Here is a 19,948-nt window from a genome sequence, read left to right as displayed (position 1 = left end):
AAAAAAACCCCTCAGTATCATCAAACTACCGGGTGTAGTGGCTCACGCCTGTAATCATAGCACTTGGGAAGCCAAGGCAGGTGGATTGCCTGAGCGGTGCCTGTGGCTCAAAGGCAGGGCACCAGCCCCATATGCTGGAGGTGGTGGGTTCAAACCCAGCCCCGGCCCCCCCCCCAAAAAAAAAAACTCCAGAAATACCAAGGTTTGAGTGAGCTTCCCTGCTTGGCAATGCTTTGCACGTTATTACAAGCTGTTGTTGATAGAATTAAGTGAGACTTACACAACTCTACCTAGGAAGGTATACCTGGAAGCTTGTATTCTCTTACCGCTTTTTAAAAGGGATCTGCACTTTAATTTACCAATGGATTCGACTGTTTTTGTTTCTTATTTCACTGATTTATACTCTTACTATTTCCTCTGCTTATTTGGGGCTTAACTTCTTCTTCATACTCTTTTTGTTTTTTAAAGGGGAAAGCTTCATCAATGGATATAAGTTTCCGTTAATATGTTTTGCCTGCCTTTTTTTATGAGGTTGAGTTTTTCTTTTCTTTTTGCAGTTTTTGGTCAGCGTTGGGTTTGAACCCACCACCTCCAGCATATGGGGCCGGTGCCCTACTCCTTGAGCCACAGGCACCGCCCAACTTTTTCTTTTTAATATACTGATTATTTAGGGTATTAATTCCCAAATATTTTGAGATATTGTGGATATCTTTTGGTTAATTATTTCTAGTTTAATTCTACTATGATCTAATATATGCTTTGTGTTGTGTTATAAAATTTTTAATTTATATTTAAATGTATTTAATATTTATAGTTTAAGCTAAAGCTATTTAGACTTGCTTTATTACCAAGAATTATGTCTGTCTTAGTGAATATACTGCGTACACTAGAAAACAAGGAGTATTCTGTTTGTTGGCTACAATATTCTGCAAAACTCAAGTTAAATTTGTTGATCATGTTACTGAAGTTTTCTGTATTTTAATTGATTTTTGACTGTGTATCAATTTCTGGGATAGGGTACTGAAGTACCTAACTATAATTGCTGATTTGTTTATATTTCATTTCATCAAAAAGACATCTATATTCAAACACTTACTATAGCCCACTTCACAATTATGATAATATGGAATCAACCCAGTGCCCATCAATTCATGAGTGAATCAACAAAATGTGGTATCTGTACACCATGGAATACTACTCAGCCATGAAGAAGTAAGAATTAATGTCTTTTACAACAATTTGGATGGAACTGGAGACCATTATCCTAATGGTCTTGCTGCTCTGGGTTGGCATCCATGTGTAAGCTCCAGAGAATACCACCCAGGTGCTTCACTAAATCTCTGCTTTTGTAAATTAATTTTTTTTTTTAAGTATAGCTAGAACTATCCCATCTGCTGCTTACAATATAGGGAGATATGTGGGGGGGAAAAATGAAAGAACAAACACTACATGTACTCTTAAACTGGAACAAACAGATGAGTACTCATGTGCATAGAGGGAAGTAAAACCCAATGAAAGTCAAGCAGGAGGAAAGAAATGGAGGTTGCACCTAACAAGCACAATGAACATATCTGGGTGAAGGGCACACTTATAACCCTGACTCAGCATTACAAAAGTGAACCATACAGCCAAAAACATTTGCACCCCCATAATACTTTAAAATTAATAAAAGAAGTTTGATTTGGTCTTTATTTTAATATGTCCTGTCTTTTATATGTTTTTATATGACTGATTTCTCTCCTAGAATCTGTTTCATGCTTTATTTTATTTACCAAAACTTTAAGAATATTAAATAATTAATGATGAAAAGAGATTTTCTCTTATAAGTCCTGATTTTAAAGGAAGAACCTGTAGATTAGGTGTATACAGGTCATCTCTGGGTGACCTTCCCTTCTCAGAAAGATCCCTACATAAGTATGCATAATTTTTACATACATGAACAACAAATGTTTTTTTAAAAAGCCATTACTTTTCTATTCCTAATTAAAATATGATGACATTTTTGTTAATTTTATATGATATTTTATTCAGTTTATTTGTACTAACTTAATAATACTGGTATCCAATTATTAAGCTATAATTAAGTTCTTGGGGTGAAAACTTTGACTGAGATGGAGTATCTTTTACATGATTAATTTCAATTTGTTTATATTTTTATTTATAGTTTCCTTTTAATATACATTCAAAATGAGACAGCAGTTTCTTTTTAGAACCCTCAGTGTCTACTATATTTTTGCACATTTTTCTTTTTAAACTTTGTCATCTTATTATTTGATGTGCGAATTTTGAAAGTAGAATACCTGATATTTTAAACATCAATTTTAGAACCTGCTTTTTAAAATAGGAAGTTTAAACCATTTACATTTATAGTCAAAGCTTAGTTTGCTCTTAAATTTCTTCATTACTTTCTTCCTTTAAAAAAAAATCTGATTTTTTTCTGACTTTTGATGACTTAGAAAGTATAATAATCTATTTTACATACTATATATTATTTGCTTTGCCTATTTCTAACTCTAATATGAAATTACAACTTTTGACTATCCCTTGGGGTAAAAATATAGTTATATGACTTTTCCTTTGCAAGGGAGGAAGCTTTGCACAATCTTTGAAAACAATCAGTTTCTGATACCTTACATTATCATATACATATATATATAAAATATAAATCTTCAGGAATTACTTCTGGCATATATAATTGAGAAAGTTCTACAATATTTAACTGATTTCAAGGCTCATTCAACAGTATTTTTAGGTCATAATTTAAATTTTTTTATTGATACATACTAGATATACATATTTTGAGGGTACCTGGGATATTCTGGTATATATGTACAATGTATAATGATCAAATCAGAGCAACAGGGATACCCATCACCCCAGTTATCTTTCGTACTGGAAAAATTCCAAGTCTCTTCTAGCTATTTTGAAATATATAAGAAGTTATTATTCTCTGATTTCCCTACTTTACAATCAAATACTAGAACTTATTACTTTCCCTCTGATTTCACTATTTTACAATCAAATACTAGAACTTGTTGCTTTTATCTAACTGTATTTTTGTATCCTTTAACCAATTTTTCTTTATCTCACCTTCCCAGATCATAAATTTTCTGTTCTTAAATTCTTCATTTTGATTCACGTCCATAAATGGTAGTACATGTTCAACTGAGACATCTTCAATAGTTTTCATTTTTTGGTTTTATTTCTTTGGGGAGTCAACATTGGTAATAGTGCTCCGTTAACTCCCATTTGTTTACTGCTGCCCTCAGGAATGACTAACAAGTACCTAGTCCTTGTGTCATAATTTTTCCCTCTATATTTTTCCACTGTTTTTTGTTGTTGTTGTTTTTTTTTTTGAGACAGAGCCTTAAGCTGTCCCCCTGGGTAGAGTGCCGTGGCATTACAGCTCACAGCAACCTCCAACTCCTGGGCTCAAGCGAGTCTCCTGCCTCCGCCTCCCAAGTAGCTGGGACCACAGGCGCCCACCACAACGCCCGGCTATTTTTTGGTTGCAACCATCATTGTTGTTTGGCGGGTCCGGGCTGGATTCGAACCCGCCACCTTAGGTGTACGTGGCTGGCGCCTTAGCTGGTATAGGTGCCGAGCCTTTCCACTGTTTTTTGGATCTATTGTTTTAGAGAGAAGTCTGAAATGCATTAGATGTTTTTCTTTTTAGATGTTTACAAAATTTATTTTTCTCTTAAAAACAAAACGTTTCTAGGTATAGTTCTTATCTCACAAATTTTTCCCAGAATGCAAGATGGACTTATCTCTTTCTAGATCTAATTTTTTTTTTATTAAATGATAGCTGTATACATTAATGTAATCATGGGGTACTGTGTGGTGTTTTCATATACAATTTGAAATATTTTCATCAAACTGGTTAACTAGATCTTATTTTTAACCTCAGAAAGATTTCTTCTTTATGCCTTTGTTTCTACTTCAGTAGCATTTCTGGGATACTCGTTTGTAGTCAAATATCATACATCCTCATTATTCTTTCACTTTAGTTTTGGCCATTTCTTCTCATGGTGAAGTGCCTCAAATTTGTCTTCTCCATCACTGATGAGATTTTTCCCATGGTGCCAATTCTATTTTAGGCCTGAGGTATAGTTTTAAGGAAGCAACTGAAGAAACAACATGGCCTTAAAAATTGGAGAGGCTGTGTTCTTAAATCCCAGTTATCCTATTTTTGACTATATGACACAGGGCAAACTATTTAACATTTTTATTTATTTAATTTCTCATGTGCAATATAAGAGCCCAAAGCCCTGCATGATTACGATAAAATGAGAATTAGAAATAATATTTGTAAAGTTCTTACTACAGTGCGTTTTACACAATGGGAACATAATAAAATGAACCTATCATTATTGAGAATCTCTTGCTGTGGCTTTTTTCCTTGTTTAATTTTATTTCAGATTGTTTTCTTTTTAATTTCAACCTGTTCTGTGTATCAGACTCCCAGTTCTGTTTGAAAGAGGTCTTATCTATTCAAATTTTATTAAAATAGGTAATATCAAGTTGTGATTAAGAGAGCGGATTCTGCAGTCAGACTGCTAGTGTTTAAATCCTGGGTCACTGCTATGTAATTTTTGGCAAGTTACTCAACCTCCATGATCTAGATTCCTCATTTACAGAAATAAAAATCTTGTAATTTTGTTTGTATAAGTGAATAAATATATATATAGTTCTGAGAACAGTGCCTCAAAGATAGAAAGTACTCAGGCACCTATAAATGAAGGCAGGTATTCATCTTCTACTTCCTAAAGTTAATCACTTCAAAAACATTTTGTTTTCCTCTAAGTCCTCCAGAAATATTCCCCTTCTGTTGAGGTAGAAACTCTCTTCCTAAATATTTTTCCCTAGCATACTTATTTCCAAAAGAAAAGAAGCCTATTCAGGCCTGATGTTTATCAAGAGAAGCTGGGTAAATTATACCTAGCCACTTCACACTTGTGTGCCTCCCAACATCTAAGCTGGACTTTAGGTAAATGGACATAGAACCTTTGCTCATACACTGGTTATCCATTTAATCTAGAATTCCTGGCCTAAAATGCATCTTGCTCAGGGCTCACAATCCCAGTTCTCTAACAATGAGAGAAAATATGAGATTCTTTGATCAACTTAGACTAGGCATCCTCAAACTATGGCCCGCGGGCCACATGCAGCCCACCGAGGACATTTATCCGGCCTGCCAGGTGTTTTTGCTGCCACTGCCTGTCCTGCTTAGCAGCCAACTCATCCAGGGGCCTGTAATCCAGCCCTCCAATGGTCTGAGGGACAGTGAACTGGCCCCCGTTTAAAAAGTTTGAGGACCCCTGACTCGGACTATAAAAATACTCTGCTGACAACTGTTTTCAGGGTTCTGTCCAATGTAATCCACTCTGAGGGGAGGGCATATAGTGATATGTAAGGTTCCAACCTCCACATGACACTATTCCCCACCTTACTGTGTACTAGTACCAGCAGAAAAAGCAATAGTCTACTTAAAGACAGCATTCATTAAGGGAGATCTAACCAGTCCAATTCTGCCGCAGTTCTACATTGGCATGCACTAGCATACTGGTATACTATGAATTCTCACATGTGTAAGGCTGGATTCTGGCCAATGATAGTACTTATTTCTGCCTTGCTTCAAAATACCTACTGCTTTGTTGATGGCTGCCAGAGAGAATATTAAAATGAATAAGTCTCATGAAAAAATAAAGAAAGGGGTAAAACTTGCTATTAGCAAAATGCAGAATGTAAAACACATCATAAAACTCAGGCTAAAGAAATACTATTTTTAGTACCATTTATCAGGATACACAAGAACTGAGGTTTTTTTTTGTGTGTGTGTATGTGTGTGTGTGTGAGTAAGGACACAAGAGATTATGGTCAAAGGAGTAAAAAAAAGAACAGAAGTAGTGAGATAAGTACAGTGAATAGTTCATCAACTGTGGATGCTATTTCAGACTCTTTATGATTTACCATGGGCATCAGGTTTAGTTGGTTGCTGGTTTGTATAGTATTGCTTTAGGTTCTACATTTTTAATCTCTTCTAGTGTGCTGCCAAAAATTTTATTATTTTTAAGTACACCTCAAGCACAAAAGGGTAGTTATTGCCTCAAGGCCATTGATTTCTCCTAGTTCTACTGGGTATGATCATATAACAAGTCTAAATAAAGACAAGCCACTGAATACTTATGGAGAGATATTTCTTCCTAAGTTCTTCACAACTGTGAGTTAAAATTTTGTATTTTCTTCAAAATTATGTATCTTGGCTAATTTTGACTTTACTCATTACCCCTGATAATTCTGACCAGTGTGTCTATGTTCTTTGTGAAGGCTGCACGCAAGACTGAACTCAATACTCCAAGAGTGATGTTGATTCTAATGTAAACTTTTTTTTACCATGTATGATTGACTATGACACAGGTTTTTAATTTCTAAAATTCTCTACAATTTCAACAATGAAAGTCGTATTTTATGCAAAACATTGCCAAATCATCAAATGATAAATTACTCACTGAGATGTTTTCTCTAGATTTGACAAGTTTTTTCTTCAGTTTTTTTCTTTCATGTATTAGGTCATTGTGCATCTTTAGTAGTTCTTCAAAGCGAACTTTGGTTTTTACTTTTGCTTCACTTTCAGCTAAAAAGATAAACACATATCATTTTCTAAACAATTCTTTTATAACATATACCTAAATTACTGTTATTTTAAGGAAAATACTTCCATGAGTTCTCTAGTTACATTAGAACCATTCTCTCCTTAAAATACTTTTTCTTTTGACTGTGGTGATAACACACTCACCCGTATCCCTCTTAGCTTTTAACCACTCCTGATGAAAGTCTCCTTTGTTAACATTTTACTTCCCATGTACAATAGTATCTACTGCTGTTAGTTATGTGTCCTATGGCTTTAGACAAGTTACTTAACATCTCTAAAATTCATTTTCCTTGTCTGTAAAATGACAATAGCCCCATGTCAAAGATATTTTACAAGAAAAATGGCTAACTGCCTGCCTTGCAATCAGCATTCAACAAATATTAACAATTGTTTCTTCCTTTAAAACACAAATCAGATCATGTTATGCCCCTACTAACACCCTGCAAGTTTCCCATTTCACTTAGGATAAAATAAGTCCTTCAAATTCTCTGCAGGGTTCTGCAATTCCTGACCTGACTATCTTTACAGTTTCAAATCAAGACAAATACCCTCTTAGATTCCAACATTCTAGCCATACTTTCCTTCTTGTAGCTCCACTATCAGAGAAAGCTCCTTCCCAGGTGAAGCTGATTCTACCTAGAGCAAGGATCCCCTAATTCCTCCCTTGGCTGATGTTAAGCTGCTTAAATGTTGCCTCTAAAATGGAACATTTCCTGATGACTTCATCTAAGTTTTCCTTTTCTCACACAGCAGGCTGTTGTCTCTCTTCATAGCACTTAACGCAAATGGAAACTGTACAGTTATGTTTTCATCTATATAAATATATTGTCCCACTATACTTCAAGTGCATAACTACATCCCTGGCTACTACCATGAGGTCTTGTATAGAGTAAAAACTCAATAGACATGTCTTAAATGAATAAATGCTGACTGAATGAATATTACAGAGCAAGTGCTGGCAAATTATGGCCTGCAGGCACCTGTGTTAGTAAATGAAGTTTTACTGAAATTAAACATGCCCATTTGGTTAATAATTGTTATGACTGCTTTCATGCTTTAATGACAGAGTTGAGTAGATGTAGCAGAGACCAAGCCTGAAATATTTACTACCTGGACTTTCAAGAAAAGTTTGCCGATGGCTGCCTGAGAGTAAAACATCTAATGTTGATGATAAAGAATAAAACCTAACCATATGTTATAATCATTATTTACCTGTTCAGTTGAGTCCCAAACTGCCATCCACTGAAGACATACTAACCTTAATCACCAACATAAAATAGAAAATTAAATATAAAACTAACAAATATTTCTCAATGTAGTATTTGGTCAATGGCATCTCTTTATTCCTTAATCTGTTAAAGAACCCCTTAAAATAAACCAAACAAAAATATGTGTATAAAATATGAAGTTTATACATAAACTTTACAAAAGTCTTACCAGTGGGCATATCTCAGCTTGATGGAGAACACAGACAATGTAAAGCATTGACTCAGTCAAGATCCTATTAAAACAAGAGGATTTATTAGTAATACAGAATCCCCAAATAAAAATATTCTCTATGCAAGATTATGCCATTATATGTCCACTACTTCATTGGGTTTATACCAATAAAGCTATATGCCCTTATCCCAATTTTATGCAAATGACTTTTGAGTATACTTCAATCAATTTAGGGTCCTGAAATCAAGTGAAGCAAACTGGATCATACTGGAATATCTATAGACTTGAAATTAAAAGTAAAAAAAAAAAATTTTAAGGTGGCAAACATCTAATTTGTTATTTTAATAAACTTTAAGAGTGTTTTAATAAATTAATGAACGTTTCAATGTGATTTTAAGAAACCAATTTGCATCTCAGGATTGATTTTCCTAAGAGCATACTTTATTACATTAATTAAAGTATGCTCTGGGTAGCATCCTCACAGATAATGAATTCACATATCTTTGTATCTGCCACTGAAAATTCTGCTACAACAGAGAAGGTTAACACAAGCATTTGTACCATCTTTCTCAAATAAATATGAGAAAGGTATATAATGTTGTGTCAGAGCTACTCAAAACCATGGAAATTCCTGAATTGCCAATTTTATTTAAAAACAGAAGCATGTGTCTAAAACAAAGATATTAATCACCATATTAGGTCACAATATACATAAATTTTTAAGAATAAAATGCAAGACCGGTTCACTTTCAAACACACTCTGTGCTCCAGCCATGTAAAACTACCTGCAGGCCCTCAAATGTACCAAACTCTCTTGCTGTTGTATCATTTGTATTATTACACATACACCCCTCCCACCAGAAAAATGCTTTCCCTCCTTTGTCATTCTAGCAAACTCCTCATTGATCTTAGACAAATAGTACCCCGGAGGCAGTGAGAGGGAACACTTTCAGCTAAAGGGAGAGTAAGCATTATACTTCATGCTCCTGGAGTCCCTTGATGTTCATACCTCCCTCTACTTCAACCCTGAATTTTCCTAGTAAAACCCCACAACACTACTAGCTTTTGGAGCGCCAGGCCTATGCTCTCTTTATCTATGTAACCCCATTTTTAAAGGTAGCAATAATAGCTGGAGAGTCAAGAAGTCTCAGGCTTGACCTCTTGTTCTGTCACTTACTAGTGTGTGTGGCCTTGGGCGAGCTACTTAATTTCACTAAGCCTGTTTTTTTCTTGCCTCAGAAATCAAAATGGCACCTACTTTATTGTAGAAGGAAAGAAAATAAGAAAAGCAAATTAAGCAGCACATTGAACATGCTCAATAAAATAACTTTATGTCCCTTATTACTGTATTAAGAATAAGTAAATAACTATATAATAAATAAAACACATAATTACTTATATGTGTACATTTATTAGTAACAGTTACTTGTTAAATTATGCATTAGCACAATTGAATAAACACTAATATTATTTAATGGTAATATAGCTAATACATTACAGAAATAATCCTCTCTAAATGTTAACATATACTGCAGCAAACAATATTATAGAATTAATGACTAACTTTGATTAGTAACAGTATCTGCAAAAATTAAGGGCAAACTTAAAACATTCCTGAATCTTATATATACTACCATTACTTTAAAACTTCTCTCTCACACAAACCCCTTGACAGGAGCTTCTAAGAGATAATATGTAGGAAAATTAACTGGATTTCATATCATTTTATCCTTCCCTGATCACCTGATTATCAGCCAAAATCTCACTAAAGATCAAGGGCAGAAAAAGCTAAGGGGGTTGCATATTTCACTCGTTTACTGAATTTTATACTAAGGGAAAACAGAGGCAAACAAAAATCCTGTATATGTATTCAATTTATATAAATGAACAAGATTTATAAACAAACAAGATTCTTCATAAACAAAAAAGATTTTAAATTCATAAATATTATTTTTCATAAACAAGTTTCCAAACATGATTTAATAACGCTTTTGGAATTTGAATTTCTTTCCATTTTTAAAAAAAATTTCCCGGAGTCCTCAAAACAAGCAATCTTCTTATTGAAAGCTGAAACAGTAACGGCATCGTTAACGCAACAGGTGAAAAAAACTTGTTAGCATCTCTTTCTCAAAATAAAGCCATATTTTCACAGTAATGTTGAAATACAGTGCAACCATTTGATAAGAATTCCCTAATAGTCTACAACTTTTTTCAATTTTTAGTCATGTCGAAACAACTCTATTGACACTTAAAAATATTACCTATCTATCACCCTTTCTCAGATGGAATTAAGAAAGCTTTTGACAGGTTCAAGATTCAGCACCACGTTGACATTCTAAAAGGAAATTAACACACTGAATACGCCCGGGATCTAGCAGCTTTTTAAACCAGGGTCGAGAATACGAAAGGCAAAGATAAAAGTCTGTTGAAGTGCCATGCTCAATACTCCGGAGACAAGGAGACCAGAGAAGAGAGCAGATTAAGTACACGGAGGTAGCTCAAAATCCTCTCACAGCCCACCTGGCAACCGGGCCGTTCAGCCTGCGGTGTCGCACTGCGACCCCCGAGCTCTCGGACTGGAGCAGACCCCGCACCGCTGCCCCTCCAGACGGCCGAGACAGGCCGAGCGCCCGGGCCCTACAAAGTACTCACAAAGAGGAGTGCGCAGAGGTGTCTGTCGCGCCCCAGCAGACAGCCGGCGCGGTACGAATCGGCTCCCTGCGCCACAGGACGCGCTGGGAATCAGGCGACAGCTCAGCCCGCCCATCCGCCCGCGACCCTGGCTCTCCAAGCGCGCCGGGTGCCGCAGTGCGGGCAGCGCGCCGCCCGCTGACGTCACGCCTGCCTACGCTACTGTTCCCATGACGACCCAGGCGGCGGGCGCTGCGGCCCTCAACCTCCGCCCCGCCCCGCCCCGCGCTGCGCCGCTCGCGCCCCCACCCCGGAGGTGCCGGCCCTCAGCCTGCCGCGGGCGCGCTCGCTCCAAGGGCTCACGCCTCCGCGACTCGGGAAGGCGGAAAGAATCTCCGCCACCCGGAGCGTGAGGGGAGCGCGAGTGCGCGGGTGCCCGTCGGAGCTGGGTTCTTCCCCGCGCTCCCCTCCCAGACTGGGCTGGCGCCTCACAACTAGCAGGCAGTGCCCGGGAGGAACTGAGGGGGCGAAGCGAGGCGAGGAGACTGCGGTGGAACCGCCAAGAATGTGAAAATGAATGAGGCAAAGGAACAGATTTGCCGCGCGCCCACAAAGTAAAACATGGCGTGAAGCGTGGAGATCGTAGAGACAAATCAAAACAGACAAAATCTTAAGAATTATCCACAGTTCGTCTAGAGCTGAGTGTTCAACTATATGTTGAAAACAAAACACAGGTAAAACCTCATCTTATTCTACACTTAATGTCCCCCTCCACGTTTCTAATTCTGCCACAGGCGCCATCTTCAACTCTGAGGCCCCGGGGATGAGGAAATCCCAGAGGCGCTACTCCGGGACTATTGAAGCGGAGGCCATTTTTGCAGTTGGAGCCGCGCGTAGCCTGTTGCTTCTCGTGTGCAGTGAAAGTGCTGCGTGGAGGCCGGCGTTTCCCTTCTCGCGGCATCTCTGCACCTTGCGAAGCGTGTTTCAGGTTTCTCCAAATCCTGTGAGAAGTCAATGAGAATGATCACTAATCCAGCGGGTGCCAAACGGAGTTCACTTCCACTCTAAACCACCTCCCCTTCTGGATTTCTGTCTTGCTTTCAGCCACCACCATCCTCACAGAGTGTTAGCAGGATGCATGTCAAGGGGGCCCAGCCTTTTGGGTTCCCTAGGCCACGCTGGAGGAAGGAGAATTGTCTTGGGCGACACATTAAATACACACTAAGGAAAGCTGATGGGCAAGAAAAGTGTCTGTCTATAATTTTTGTGACATTGCCACCACAGGATAAGCAAAAATATCCTCACAACAATTCTAGTCTTGCAGCTACGGTTCAGAGAGTCTTGAAATCGTTGAGCAGATCCCAAGTTTGTGATCGCTAATATAGAAAATGTACATACCTAAATAATAGAAGTCTTTGGTGGCCTTTTTTGATTTTTTTTTTTTAAGACAGAGTCTCATTATGTCGCCCTGAGTAGAGTACTGTAGCATCATAGCTCACAGCAACCTCAAACTCTTGGGCTTCAACGATTCTCTTGCCTCAGTTTCCCAAGTAGCTGGGACTACAGGCGCCCTCCACAACTCCCAGCTATTTTTTGGTTGTAGTTGTCGTTGTTTGGCTGGCCCAAGCCAAGTTCAAACCAGCCAGCCCTGGTGTATGTGGCTGGTGCCATAGCCACTGAGCTACAGGCGCCCCAAGCCTTTTGTTGATATGAATAGTGGACAACATAAAACTAGTGGGATATTTGACTTTGTATTTGAGAAACTAATACTTGATAGAAGGAAGTAGTTGCAATTGTCAGTGAGTTCTCTAGGTGCTCATTAGATGTTTGGTTCTAATTTTTGTGTGTTTCTTTCTTGAAAATAGTTACTTGCAAATGTAGGTGCTGCCAAAATTGGTGACTTGACTGAGGCAAGGGAAATGAGGGGAAGTAGGACCTATAAAAGTCAATAAAGAGACATGAAATTTTCGTTTTACTTGAATGTCATATTGTAGCTCTATGCATTCCATTTGAAAATTGGCAGTTACGGCTCGGCGCCAGCCACATACACCTAAGGTGGCGGGTTCGAATCCCCAGCCCAGGCCCGCCAAACAACAATGATGGCTGCAACCAAAAAATGGTCAGGCGCTGTGGAGGGGGCCTGTAGTCCCAGCTACTTGGGAGGCTGAGGCAGGAGACTCGCTTGAGCCCAGGAGTTGGAGGTTGCTGTGAGCGTGATGCCATGGCACTCTACCCAGGGGGATAGCTTGAGGCTCCGTCTCAAAAAAAAAAAGAAAGAAAAAAGAAAATTGGCAGTTAACATTTATGTCAACTGCAAATGGAGTCACAAATGCACCAAAATATTTATTATTTTCCCCAAAATCTTGAAATCTGTTTTCAAATTCTTAAATCAAAAAGTAAGACTGGCACTTTGGGAGACCACGGCAGGAGGATTGCTTGAGCTCAGGAGTTTGAAGCCAGACCTGATCTGTACTAAAAATAGAAAAATGAAGGCAAGAGGATGGGTTGGGCCTAAGAGCTTGCCTATGACTGTCAGCTATGACTCAACAGCACTCTACCCAGAGTGATGGAGAGAGACTGTCTGAAAAAAAAAAATTAATTAAAAAAAAAGCAAGGCTGCATATTTTTTGCTGTTCACAGGACTAGGTTTAGCCAACACACTGAAATGCATAAAATTCTTTGCCTTAATTTGAGCTTGCCATATTTTAGTTTCATCTGAAATGCTGTTATGGTTTGAAATATATTAATAAGTTGGTTTGCACCTTGAAGATCCATGTTTAACTCATTTAAATGAGCAGTTAAATACACTAAAAATGCTAAATTTGGCTTGGCACCTGTGGCTCAAGTGGCTAAGGCGCCAGCCACATACACCTAAGGTGGTGGGTTTGAACCCAGCCCAGGCCGCCAAACAACAATGACGGCTGCAACCAAAAAATAGCCAGGCGTTGTGGCGCGCGCCTGTGGTCCCAGCTACTTGGGAAGTGGAGGTAGGAGACTTGCTTGAGCCCAGGAGCTGGAGGTTGCTGTGAGCTGTGATGCCATAGCACTCTACCCAGAGGGACAGCTTGAGGCTCTGTCTCAAAAAAAAGAAAGAAAAAAATGCTAAATTTTTCAGCTACTTTTCATCATCAAATTCTGGCACAAATTTGGTTTTTTACCATAAATGACTTGATAACATGTTGCAAATCATGAAATCTTTTAACCATTTGGCCTCAATTTAGCCATCTTATTTCTTATTTCCAAAATGTAAATGATGTTGCCATAGTCAGAATCAGTACTTTTCAGGAATTATTGGAACTGCGGATGATTTGAATTTTTGGCCCTTTTAAGCTTTTGCACATAAACTTTCTTGATGTAGTACTCAGTGATACTTCATTCAATGTGAGTCTTGGGAGGCAATGCATCATCATCTATTAATTTTACAAGTCTTTTTCTTTTGCCTACTATTGCTGGTGCACTATCAATAACTATACCAGGTATGTTGACCATGGACAAAGAAAATTGCTGTAACATACTATTTACTACTTTGTATAGATCTCTTGATTTAGTTGTGTTTTTTTCATAGCACTAAAGAATCCACTTCTTTAGTGACATATTTGTTAGCACTACCTCTACATGTCATTACTACCTCTGTTTTAGTGAACACTATACTTCATTTTCCTCTACTTCAAAACCCTTTTCTTTTCTTTTTTTTTTTTTTTTTTTGAGACAGAGCTATCCTCCTGGGTAGAGTGCTATGGTATCACAGCTCACAGCAACCTCCAGCTCCTGGGCTCAAGCGAGTCTCCTGCCTTTGCCTCCCAAGTAGCTGGGACCACAGGGGCCCGCCACAACGCCTGGCTATTTTTTTTGGTACAGCCATCATTGTTGTTTGGTGGGCCCGGGCTGGATTCGAATCCACCACCTTAGATGTATGTGGCTGGTGCCTTAGCCACTTGAGCCATAGGCACTGAGCCCAAAATCCTTTTTCAACTGTTCCCTGATCCCCCACCGTACCCCTGCAAGCTATCGTGAAAGTTGATGTAAGAGATGATACATATCAGCCAGCATGTGGAATGTGTTCTGAAAATAATACCCAGCTATGAATGAGTAGGGAGTATTTTTTTGTAAATGTGGGTACTTAAATGGCAGCTGAGGACAGATAAAAAGTACATAAAACACCTATAATGCATAGCTCCTAGAAAGAGCTTGATACATGTCATTTGGTATTTGTTAAACAAATGTTCATGAAGTGCCAATGATTTCATACAGTGGTATGCTGAAGATACAGAAAATAAATGCAAATAAAAATGTAATTCAGAAAATGAGTTTCCAAAGCCTAAGAGAGTATAGCAGAAGCATTTTAAGGAGTCAAGTTAACCTGCTTAAGATTCAAAGGATAGGGAACACTTGGATTGAAACACACAGAAATAGGAGCGTACCAGGAGGAATTCTCAGGAAGCAGGGATAATATGAGTAAGGACTGAAGGGATGGATTGTTTTGAATCCACATAATTCAATATTGCATAAAATTGAAACAAGAAGGTAATAAGAGATGAAACTAGTCAGGGAGATGGAGCATCTTGTGTCCTAAGCAACAAAATTAGAGTTTCTCTTATAGATTTCCTTTGAAGAATTTTCAGGAGAATGGCATTATCAGGTTTGCATTTTTCGTAAGGTCATTCTGGTAGCAATGTGGAGAATAGAATTAGAAGCCAAAACTGGAGTTAGGGATGGTAAAGGGGCCATCTGGGGAAGTTAAAAAGGGAAATGGATATGCTTTAGTATAAGATGCATGTAGGATACATTATAATTCAGGGGTGTCTGACCCCCATACCATAAGCCTAATATATGCTAAAAGTAGAGGGTGAGAGTTTTAAGAGACACATAATATTTACAATCTCAAAAATATTTCCCCATCAAATATTTACTAGTTACAAACAGAAAAAAATAGAAATTTGATAGTGTAGAAAATTACCCCTAGTGATGAAATTTAAGATTATCAGTCAGTGCCACCTGGTAAAATGTGCTTAGACCACACTTCTGTGATATTCTTGCCAAAAGTTCACAATCTGAATTTAATTATGAGGAAAGATCACACCCTCCAAATTGAGGGAAACAATTCAAGTGTCAAGGTCATGAAAGTCAAAGGAACAACTAAAGAACTTTTTCAGATTGAAAGACAGAGAATGAAGAGACATGACAGCTAAATGGACTACATGTTTCTGAATTGGATCTTTTGGCTATAAAGATATTATTGACACAACCGACAATATTTAAATGGAGTCTCTGGATTAATAGTATTTTAACAACATTAATTTCCTGATTTTGATGACTATACTCTGGTAATATAGGAATTAACTTTGTTTTGAGAAAATACACATGGAAATATTCATTTATTTATTTATTTGTGATGGAGTCTCACTCAGTTGCCCTGGGGTTGAGTGCTATGGGGTCATAGCTCACAGCAACCTCAAACTCTTGTGCTCAAGTGTTTCTCTTGCCTTAGCTCCCAAGTAGCTGGGACTATAGGCGCCTACCACAGCACCTGGCTGTTTTTTTAGGGGTGGGGTCTCTCTCTTGCTTAGGCTGGTCTTGAACTCTCGAGCTCAGGCAGTCTACTTGCCTTAGCCTCCCAGAATGCTAAGATTACCTGCGTGAGCCACCGTGCCCGGCCTACACACTGAACTATTTAAAAATAATGAGGCATCATGTCTGCAAGTACCTCAAATGGTTCATAAAAGCTATATTTAAATTATATAAATGATACATATAGACAGAAGATGATAAAGCAAATGTATTACATCAACAGTTGAGAAATTTGGGCAAAGGCACACATTCTTTTTACTCTTCTTGCAATTTGTAAATTTATAATTTTAAAATTATAAAAAATGTTTTACAAGTGCTGAGGTTTCTGGTTCAGGTGACTTAGTGGAGAATGGCTAATTAACAATGCAAAGTCAGAAAGAACAGGTGTGGAGAAAAAGACGTTTAGTTTCAGTGCCAGTTGAGTATTACTCAACATATTAATGAGCCATATTTGAACTGGAGAAAACAGATATACTGTTCTGGCATTCTTTACCCAAAAGGGAAAGACCAACATTGCTCTGTTGTCCTAAGAAGGCAAGCAATTACAAGTGATAGTGTAATAATAATAATAAAAATAATACTTGGTTGATCATTCATGAAAAAATTAGATAAAAACTGAATTGTTTGGAAATAAAATAGATATAGGGTATTTAGAACATTTAACAAATAAAGAGTAAGTGTATTCATTGACTGTGATTGATAGTCAAAATATTTAATCCCCTATACAGGATATGCATTAACCAAGCAGAATAGATATTGGCTTTACTGCTTGTACACCTATTAGTTTGCTAGAGCTGTTATAAAAAAGTACCACAGACTGGGTGACTTAAACAACAGAAGTGTATTTTCTTATAGTTCCGGAGGCTAGAAGTCTGAGATGAAGTTGTGTTTAGGATTGGTTTCTTCTGAGGCCTCTCCCCTTGGCTTGTAAATGGCTGTCTTCCCTGTATATCTTCTTGTGGCCTTCCCTCTGTACATGTGTTTTAGTTTCTTCTTATAAAGACATAGTCGTATTGGCCCATTTTAACCTAATTACAGATTTGAGACCCCGTCTTCATTTACACTCATATACTGAGATACTGGGGGTTAGAAATTCAATATATGAATTTGGGGATGGGGCACAACTCAGCCCTTAATACTAACAACTAGGGTATGGTTCTGGAACCATAACTGATGCAATGAATGGCCTTACTTGAACTCTGATTCAAACAACCAATTGTAGCATAAAGACATGTTTTAGGCAATCAGAGATTTTTCATTGTCACCGAAAAATTAGAATATATTAAGGATTTTTTGTTAATTTCATTAGGCGAAATAATGGTATTATAGACATGTAAAAACATGACTGAGTGTATAGATTATGCTAAGAAATGTCTGTCCCCCCTTATGTGCAGTTTGGATTTCCATGGTTTCAGTTACCTAACATCAACCACAGTACAAAAAACATAATATTTGGAAAAAGAGAAAGAGAGAGGGGTGGTGGGGAGAGTGCTCATTTACATATCTTTTATTACAGTATATTTTTATAATACTCCTTTTTTTAGTTGTTGTTAGTCTCTTATAGTGCCTAATTTATAAATTAAACTTTATCATAGATATGTATGTATAGGAATAAAAGTAGTACATATAGGGTTCAGTACTAGCCACAATTTCAGGCATCCACTGGAGGACTTGAAACATACCTGTAGGATAAGGGAGGACTACGAACTGCATGACACATAAATTTTATTAAAAATTCTAACTTTGTTAGTAATTTTCATATGTGCTCATGGTAAAAATTCAGACAATCATACAGATGTTTATAATGTGAAGGTCATTCATATGTTAGTACAGGATCATAGTCATTTATACATACATTCTTCCAGACCATCCTTTATACACATACTAAATATACTAAATTATAAGAAATAAATCATACTATAGATTTTGTCCTGCTATCTTATCTTTGTCTTCTGTCATGTGTTATTGTCCTTTAAGGATTTTTATGTCATATTATCAACCCCATTCATACTTCTTACTAGTAAGTGACTTCTAAGTCACTTCTAGTCCAAAATCTCTTTAGCAATACATATAAAAATGTCAAAAGATGACCTGGCAGATTGTTTTTAAAGTAAGAGAGCTTTGTTATAGATCTCACATATTATTAAATGTATTTCTCAGTATTCCTCAGTCTTTTATGTATTTTTGGTGTTATTTTATATCTATTTGCTTATTATATTTTCTAACTGGTGATTTCACATTTTCTTGCTTCTCCTCTTTCTGGGGTTCTTTTGCTGGCTTATCTTTATCCTTTTGACTCTTGATGCAGGAATGTCCCAGAGGCAAATTCCTGGACTTCTCTATCTACATTTACTCACTCTGATGATTTCTTCTAGTTCTATAACATTGTTATACAGACTACTCCCAAATGTGTCATCTATCCATTCTTCTCTCCTGAACTTCAGATGCATTAACCTAATTGCATACTAAATGTCTGCACTTAGATATCTAATATGCATCGCAAACTTAACTTTTCTGACACCAAACTCCTTATGTTCTGTCTCCTCAAACAAACCCCAAACCCCACTTGGAGCTTTCTAAATCTCACATGACATCTCTGTTTTTCCATTTACTCAAGCTAAACACCAAACATCTTTGAGTTTCTTTAAACTTTCTCTCTTTCTTATATATCTAATACCCAACCTATCAGGTTAGTATAGACTTGAACTCAAATCTCATGTTAAAAAGATTAAGGGTATATTTATAATTCAGAAAGGAGGTTTCCCCCCCACCCAAACTTTAGATCTGAAAAACAAACTTCTTTGTTTGAGGGTTCCCCTTTTATGCAAACATCTTAGTTCCAACACTGAACAAAGCTTCCTATCCTCTGTTTTGGGAGGCCATTACTTTCTAAGACGGATTCCTGGTATCAGCAAATGCTCCCAGAGTAGGAATGCCCTGAGTCCTTGATTTCTGTTTCAGTTCTCTATTCTCTTTGAGCCCCCTGAGAATTTCCTTTACTTTCCAGTAAGCTCAATAATGCAATTTAGTCAGTATTTCTGGCTGATTTTCAGATTTTTTTTTTCCAGAATCTTTTGACATGCTGAGTAAAGAGGAATTCCTTCTCTCTCAACTCTTAATACATGTTGAAGAAAATTAAATGAGTAATAGTAATTGCTTAGTAATAGTTATTGTCATTGAAATCAGCAGATAACTTACTAAAATAATTGAGCATTCCTTATACTCTTCTGTGGGGTGACATATTAAAAAAAGTCAAAAAATCTATATATACAGATTAAGTCAGAATCCACAGAGCTTCCCATACTGTATAAACCTATCTGTAGATCTGTTCTCTATGTATGAATATTATTTTATTAGGGAAATGATTTTATTTGGGTGTCAGAAGGCTTCGTGAAAAACTGGGACTGATGCAGAAGCTACTAATTAAAAAATAGTAGTTGAAAGAATCCTTTTCAGCATGTGGTCAGTATAGGTCTCTACAGCAATGAGCAGTAGATGGCAGCATATCAATGTGTATCAGTATTTGTGTCTAAGGCATTATTATTACATTTCACTATGCATTGGTTTGTTATCTGAACTATTTAATATCCTAAAGTTTAACTTGCTAGTTTGAATCTATGGTAGTTGCTGAAATGCATTTGATATGAAGGTTGA

At 37.3% G+C, this 19,948-nt stretch overlaps 1 protein-coding gene across 1 annotated transcript in view; it reads right to left on the bottom strand.

The window, feature by feature from the left end:
* Nucleotides 1–10,863, bottom strand: part of AHI1 (Abelson helper integration site 1) — a 126,728-nt gene extending 115,865 nt beyond the window's left edge. The window contains exons 1-3 of the mRNA XM_023513539.1: nt 10,748–10,863; nt 8,093–8,156; nt 6,513–6,637 (exon numbers count right to left, since the gene is read on the bottom strand). Coding sequence (XP_023369307.1) covers nt 6,513–6,637; nt 8,093–8,102 — 135 coding nt within the window. The 5' untranslated portion in view covers nt 8,103–8,156; nt 10,748–10,863. The remainder of the gene's footprint in view (nt 1–6,512; nt 6,638–8,092; nt 8,157–10,747) is intronic.
* Between the last annotated feature and the right edge of the window lie 9,085 nt (nt 10,864–19,948).

This window comes from Otolemur garnettii, unplaced genomic scaffold (genome assembly GCF_000181295.1).
Source record: "Otolemur garnettii isolate 467f Iridium unplaced genomic scaffold, OtoGar3 scaffold00042, whole genome shotgun sequence".
Taxonomy (NCBI): Eukaryota; Metazoa; Chordata; class Mammalia; order Primates; family Galagidae; genus Otolemur; species Otolemur garnettii.
This window is presented reverse-complemented; position numbering and strand designations above follow the sequence as displayed.